This window comes from Nothobranchius furzeri, chromosome 2 (assembly GCF_043380555.1).
Source record: "Nothobranchius furzeri strain GRZ-AD chromosome 2, NfurGRZ-RIMD1, whole genome shotgun sequence".
NCBI classification, from domain to species: Eukaryota; Metazoa; Chordata; class Actinopteri; order Cyprinodontiformes; family Nothobranchiidae; genus Nothobranchius; species Nothobranchius furzeri.
The window spans coordinates 25,599,393-25,607,222 of NC_091742.1; the positions used below are offsets into that span (position 1 = coordinate 25,599,393).

At 42.2% G+C, this 7,830-nt stretch overlaps 1 protein-coding gene across 1 annotated transcript; it reads right to left on the minus strand.

The window, feature by feature from the left end:
- Window positions 1–932: 932 nt before the first annotated feature.
- Window positions 933–7,777, minus strand: wdr21 (WD repeat domain 21). Its single transcript, XM_015947971.3, has 13 exons — window positions 7,531–7,777; window positions 7,364–7,449; window positions 6,970–7,127; window positions 6,748–6,830; window positions 5,502–5,607; window positions 5,238–5,381; window positions 2,791–2,840; window positions 2,559–2,638; window positions 2,338–2,430; window positions 2,159–2,256; window positions 1,912–2,088; window positions 1,713–1,827; window positions 933–1,636 (listed from the first exon to the last, which is right to left on the minus strand). Exons 1-13 carry the CDS (start codon window positions 7,608–7,610, stop codon window positions 1,401–1,403), a joined length of 1,506 nt encoding a protein of 501 aa, XP_015803457.3. The 5' UTR covers window positions 7,611–7,777; the 3' UTR covers window positions 933–1,400.
- Window positions 7,778–7,830: the final 53 nt, after the last annotated feature.

Below are 7,830 nucleotides of genomic sequence, written 5' to 3' on the forward strand. Positions count from 1 at the left end.
AGATTGACTGGATGTAAAACGGTTTCTGTTGGATCTAACGGTCTGAACAAAAAAAATCTGATGAATTTATGTTTAATTTTAAACTTAATGGATAGATTTTTTTTGTAGTTTTCCTCTACTTGAGCTAGCACTGCTAGTGCTAACTCATCTAGTGCTAACTCCGCTAGTGCTAGCTCTGTTAGTGTTAACTCTGCTAGTGCTAACTCTGCTAGTGCTAGCTCTGCTCGTGTTAACTCGGCTAGTACTAGCTCTGCTCGTGTTAACTCGGCTAGTGCTAGCTCTGCTAGTGTTAACTCGGCTAGTGCTAGCTTTGCTAGTGTTAACTCTGCTAGAGCTAGCTCTGCTAGTGCTAACCCTTGTGATTCTAGATGGAACATTCAGAAACTTGTTTACATCATTCCAAATAAGATAACTATTTTATATAATATTACAATAGTAAATAAATAATGAATAATCCCTTTATCCTTTGTGGCTGTACACTTGAATAGGCTAATGAACAGCCTAATTAGTACATTTATGAGGAAAAACAAGTTTATAAATTCAAATGCCTTTTTAATATAGAACCTTTTGTCAGGACTTGCTTGTCTGCATCAGGATAAAACTCTACAGGACTGTTTTTGAGTGACTGGTTCACAGAAACGTAGGAAAGAATATGCATTGTATTTGAGGCAGGACCCTCAAAGTGAGAGTTAATCAATAAATCAGGAGGCATGGCTCATTTGCATTTAATGAGTTATCAGCTCAGTGTGTCATGTTGCCAACTTAGTGGCTTAGTGGGATTTCACTGTAAGAGTTGGTTTGCTCCAATCAGAGATGATCACTTACTGATATCACATGGAGCCAATCATTAACGTGTGTTCATGTATCTGTACGTAATAAACTGCAGAAACTCCTACGTGTGTGCCATTTCACAGCAAATACGCTACAACTGGTTATTTTTTCTAAAAAATTTTATTATCATTGAGGGTTCACCAATTATAAATGCTTAAATAGATTTTTAAAATTAAATCAACATAAATTTTCCCAAAAAGTCTGCGGTCAAGTTGTTACTAAGTACACTTCTGAAATAATACAGCATTTTCTCATCCTTTTGGCACAAATTAAAAATCACACACCCCTGAGATCTAATCGTGGTTTTTATACTGAATGTGACATAACCACCCAAACAATCTGATTGGACTAATAAGCTAACCACAAATCTGTAAGGTGTCAGAACATATCTGATGTAGACTAAAACCCATGTTTCTTAGCTCTCACATGTCCACCGAGGTCAAGGACACATGTTTAGAAGATAATTTGCACCTGGACGTTAGCATCTTCATGTAAATGTAGCCGTCGTCCAGCTAAAGCTTTTAAAATGATACAATCAAGCCAGTAAATCAAAATAAAGTGTATATTTTTTAAGATGAACCGTCATCCCTTTTTGAGCTCTCCTGGTAGTCCGTGTTGTAGGGGAAGTAGTACAGGTCGTGTTTGACAGCCATGAGCAGCCCAGGGAGCCCTCGGCAGCCGCCTAAATTAGAGGAGAAGACAACACTGGGGATCATGTCATTAGCAGCTGGATGGGGCGATGGGATGGTCCTGAGGAGGTGACCGTCCTTCAGGCTCCAAATCCTCGTGTAACAATCTTGACCAACTGTGCGACGTAAACAAAGTGGTTAGTTGGACACTTGGCTTATACATAATAAGTAAACCAAGGTTATTTAATCTACCTGCAAACAGAAGACCTTCAGGCTCATTAACGTGGAGGGGAAGGTAGGCGTGCTCGTTGTGATGCCCTTTGTACTCTTGAACTGGCTTTGTCACTCGCACATCCCACAGCTTGATCTGCATGGAAAGTCAACGCAGGGTTAATTCTGCAAAACCAAAATGTCAAAGACAATCTACAGGTTTACGGTTGGATAACCTGACCTGGCCCAGCATGTCAGCAGCCAGCAGGTAGTTCTCGTCCTGAAGGACTCGCACGGAGGTGACGGCTGACTCCTGATGGAAGCGTTTGGCCTTCCAACTGTGATCCCTGCGGCCGCGCTGCCGCAGGTCCATGCTGAAAATCTCCCCCGATCTACAACCGTTAAACAAGACCGGAACCTGGAAAGATGAAGAAGTTTGCATTCCGCTGCCTCGAATACACACGCAGCAAATGAAGACTTCTAATCACCCTGAGGGCGAAATGTTGAGCCAAAACATCTGTGCCGACGTTGTAGACCTGTGTCCGCCCGGTCTCTGCATCTTTGACAATCACTCTGCGGGACAAGCCTACCAACACAAGCACGTCAACTAATCAGTAACCTGCAGGTCTGATCCATTTGCAAGAAACATGACAAGCTTGGTGCTCACCAGTGCTGAAGGTCTTATCAAACTGAGGATTGAGGCACCAAGCACAAGACCAGGCGGTGGATATTTTAAAGCTACACAGCATCCCGGGCTGATCTAAGGAGAGAAACAACAAGGGATCTACTCGTTTATTTCAATAAAACTGACTTTAAACATTAAAACCTATAAAGGTGACAACAAGCTGGTGTGATTTTCACAAAAAGAGCACAAGGGGTTTAACAGACCCTGATTAGAGTTGCTGAAGAGCGAAGCAGGCAGTAAACTAACGCAGCCGGGGGTGTCGGCCGCGCCAACCAGACACAACCTGATGACCGCTTCAGTGAAGGAAAAAACACAACAAACACAGAGAAGATGATCCAATCTGTTACATTTATAAAAACCAGAGAAGTCTGCCTCAGAGCAGAATAATCCAAATGAGAAATTTGAGTTTCAAATGCAGAACGGCTGCAAGGATACAAAACGTGAGAGTCGGGGTAGTTGACGGATGCCCAACAGATGGAGTTCACCTGAAACATATTTAATAATATTAATTAATATTAGGACAACCTATTAATCAAAGATAGAGCTGTTATTTTATGTATCAAGTAAAAAAAACACACATTTAACTAATCTTATGAACCCTTTTTCCACTGGGATTTGATGACAGGAAGTAAAACATGTATTTTTTCCACTTACAGTGATCCCTCGCTACTTTGCGGTTCGTTTATCGCGGATTCACGACTTCGCGGATTCTTTCTTTGGAGCCTTATTCAAGGGAAATTCGCCGATTCGCGGCATTTTTCTATGCGAAATATCAAGAAATTCCTGTTTTTTTTCATCAATTTCATCATAAAATACACTTTTTGTAATAAAACTATAAAAAAACCAAGTAAAATTTTTTTTTCTTGGGTTTTACCCACAAAACGAGAATGTGATAATACGATAATTCAATATAGTACTGTACTGTAAATATGGTGTCCCTACTTCGCAGATTTTCACCTATCGCGGCCAGGTCTGGAACGCATCTACCGCGATAAACGAGGGATCACCTGTATTTCTAATAGGCGCAGAGCTAAATGGATACGAGCAACATGACTGGAATAAGAAAGAGCAGACACTTCCTGTTGAATATGTTCAAAGCAAAGAGGAATTTTTTCAAAAATTTTCCGTTAAAAAACTTTACTTAAAATAAGAGAGAACTATTATGAAAGGGCAAAGTCTCAGACCCCCTCCCCCCCTCCCCCACAGGTTAGATCATGCTGTAGACATCTGGAAATAGGAATTCATCACCTAATATTAAAAAGATCTGTGCATTCCAATATAAAATGTAGAAGATAGCCATTACATAAAGATATACTGAATACATTTAAGAGAGGTAGTCTGGATTGACAAGCTAACGGCTAGTCGAGAGTGAGATTACGAAATGGGTTGTCGTCAATTTAGGACAACTCCCATGTCAAAAATTCAAATAAATTCATGAGAATGTTTCATTAAAATTTACACCGCCGTTAACGCAGCCGTCTGGAGTTTTACCCCTTTCAGGGATTATGAATGATTTTGTAGAAAAATCTAAAAGTGATTGTGACTGTGTTATAATGTAGGCAATACATCTATTTGTTGTTTGCTAAGCCCCCCCCCCCCCCCATCCCATAGAGGCCCATACAATTTGAATTTAGCGCTGCTCGGCATTAGCCAATAGATTTGCTATCGACATCTGCTCACGTACGGATGTCAATCACAGAGTGTGCGCAAGCATTTGCAGAAGTACGTAGACTGATGCAAAGTTGGCAACGTTACTTATCCCTCCCACTGGGTGACCCGGCGAGGAAAGCTAACCATTGAGCAGGACTGATGGGTTTATCCCTTGAGGTCCACGTGGCAGGGGTGACGTGGTGCTCACTCCTCACCCTTGCTAGAGGTGCTAGACGCATCACTTCCAGCCATAATAACGGAAGTCAGGGGAGAAGCATAAGGTGCAATACATTTTTCCACCTCTAGATGGCGCCTTCTGAAATAAAATCCCCCATTTCCGCTATAAACATTGGCTAATCTGGCAGAAAAGTTCCAATATTCCCCCAGGAAGTGCCCCGGGCTGCACCGGAGACAGCTTAGTGAAACTGATGATGCAAGTGTTCCGGTAACTCTTTACAATAATGGTCCCTTTACTGTTGTTACTTACAGGGATGCACCGATATGACGCTGGTATCGGTGCCGATACAGATACTGATACCAGTATCGGTAAAAGTTAACAGATACCAGTAAATAATACCAATGCAGTAGCTTGAAAGTGACTTCACTGTAACTTGTCATTTCTGTTCACCAAATATTTTAGTTTTGTGATCACTTATATTACTTTTTATCTACCTCACAGTCTTTTCCTATTGAAAACAGAAGAAAATAAAACCTGTATCCCAATTCATTGCGTTTTTTTTGTGTGGTAGAAGTATCTGCATCGGTAATCAGTATCGACGAGTACTCAGATCCAAGTATCGGTTTGGAAAAAAGTGGTATCGTTGCATCCCTAGTTACTTAGTGCATTATTAAGCATTAACAGAATAAAGATCCCTTTATTAACAATCTTGATATTGTTAACTATTACGTGTCCTTAAGGGTAGGACAAAGGGCCAGGGTGGGGTGTCTGCTTAGTAATTCATTACTTAAAATTAACATTAATATCAAGAAGCTGTTAATACTTAGTTTATTCATGCTTAATAATGAACTAAGTGACATTATTAAAGGGAGACTTATTGTGAAGTATTACTGGTGTTCCTTCTCCAGTTAATGATCAGCTCTGCCTGAGTTACATGTGAAAAGGAAATTTTTTTTTTTAAGTCCCTTTTTTATTCCATGACGGGTTTAAAAATAATAATAATAAAAAACACAGACGATGCTTTAAAATTCAAATACTGATGATATTCTCCCACCTTGCGGTTGGTGAAGTAGAGGTTATCGCACATTTCCACTGACAAAGAGCCCTGGCTGCTGCTGCTGAAGTTCATGATGCCGTACTTGCAGCCGCCATGAGAGACGTCGTTCACTGTGAACACTCGCTCACACGCCGAGTCTCCCTTAGAACAAAAGGAACATCAGGCAAATTTGAAAAAATTAAACAGAACATTTTAAAGCTAATTCTGATTGGGCAGAAGAGCAGAAAGAGGAGCCATCAGGGTGAAGTTGTGTGCTCTCACCACTATGAGCCTGAAGTTATCAGTGTTAGAGTCGTTGCTGCTGTCCGTGCTCTGAATCTCCAGTTTGTGTCGCCTCATCCCACTGACTTTCACCTCGTGGATGAGCCTGGAAGCAAATGGTAACCATAGTAACACCAAAATAGAAGCGCCTAAGGATCCATCCATTGTCCGAACCCGCGTTGTCCACGTAGGGCCGCGGGGGGGGCAGGTGCCTAGCTCCAGCGGTCAACAGGCAATCAGGCGGGGTACACCCTGGACAGAGAGTCAGTCCATCGCAGGGCAACACAGAGACACACAGGACAATCACACACACTCACACCTAAGGACAATTTGGACAGACCAATCAACCTAACAGTCATGTTATTGGACTGTGGGAGGAAGCCGGAGTACCCGGAGAGAACCCACGCATGCACAGGGAGAACATGCTAACTCCATGCAGAAAGATCGCAGGCCGGGAAGCGAACCCAGGACCTTCTTTCTGCAAGGCAACAGCTCTAACCACTGTGCAGCCCAAGCGCCTAAGGATATGAATGCAAAATGCATAAACATGATGACATTTTCATCTATTTACAGCTGAAGTCAAAAGTTGTTTTGAGTCATCATTAATGGCAAACCCCATTTTACACACACAGAACCGATGAGCTCTGGAGCTAGTCTTAGGCCTAGTCCACACGTAGCCGGGTTTCTTTAAAAACGAATATCCGCCCCTCCAAAAACTTGCATCCACACCACCTCGTTTAAAAAGAAAACTCTGTCCACACGTACCCGAATAAATACGTTGTTAAGGACATGCCAGACCTGTAGGCGGCAGTACTTCCCCCGTTCTTAACCTCGTCCTTCGTCTGTGGTCTTCCGCAAGGAGCAGTAATTCCGCTTGCAAAAGCAAACAAGCAAAAAGCGCTTGGACGATTGGTAAAGCGAGCGCAGCTCTGAGGGCTTCCATGCTGTCGGCTAGTGTAAACACAGGTCGCACACGTGATGTCAGCATTTTTTTGTCGCGGAAAGTGACGTTGCGGACCTTAAAACTCCGGTTTTGTCCGTCCACACGCAGACACCCAAAACGGAGAAAACGCAGATCTTCACTTTGGCCGGAGTTTTTAAAAAGATCCGTTTTCGTGTGGATGACAGGCCAAAATGTAGAAAAATATCTACGTTTTGGCAGATCCCCGGCTACGTGTGGACAGGGCCTAAGTTTCACTGGGTAGTTTACAGCTGTGGGGACAGAAGCACAGAAATGATCCACTACCTGGAATAGGACCTCTCAGGCAGAATCCCGAGATGTCTTTTCTGCAGCAGCAGAGAAGTGTTCAGTCCTGGTTTTGGTGATATCTGTTAAAAAAAAACACACACACACACATTCCTGATTAACTCTCTTCCCTGAAACCCATCCAGGATCCCAAAATATTATGAAATATTCTTTTAATTCTAGCAAGTAAAACAAATATGACAGATCTGAAACTGGATTTACTTTTCTAGGGTTCTCATCTTCTGCCAGCATCTTGTGTCTCTTTTTCTCTCGTTCTTTCTCTCGCAGCTGCTCCATGGTCAGTGGGTTGCAGTTGTTGTGTCCAGGCAGCAGACGGAAGTAGCGGTTCTTCTCCGGGTCAAAGTAGAAACCTGGCAGCTCTGGCAGAACAATAAAGAAGTGATCGTCTTCTTTTTAGGCTACAGACAGTGTATAACTGCTTCAATTACCCCAATTTTCTGAAAATGTCCTTCCTAGAAAAGGAAACGTCCCTTTAAACTTACAAAAATACAACTGTCTGCCTGCTTTAGTGTATTGGGTGGTGAGGTTTTAATGGTTGTGATTTTGTTATGATTAAACACAGGTGAGTGTCCCTGGAATGTAATCTAACACATACCAGGTGCTACACTGCTGGTAGATGAAGATGATGATGACGTACAGGTAGACGCTCTGTGTGATGGTCCAGCATCATTGAGTCCATACCTGTACACAGAACACAACAAAGCTACATAATTCCTGATAGCACACTTTCAGGAACACTATGGATGTTTATATTGTACACACTGTTCGTCGCCAGCAGATCTTTCACGGTCGTTTATGTACCGTCCGTAGCGACGACTTTGTGGCCAGTTTCGTTTCTTCATCCTTTTTTTTTCTTGGCTCCAACAGTGAAGGTTGTCACATCACGCTTTCTGTTCACGACGTGATTACTTGTTAGCTAAGTTAGCAACGTTAGCATTAGAGCTAGCGACACGTTTGCTAATGTAGCTGGACTTCAAAAACGTTGCATACAACAAAGGTTTAAAACAGCAAATTAATCCTAGTGACGATGAACAAACATAATTCAGAATAAAGTACTAATTA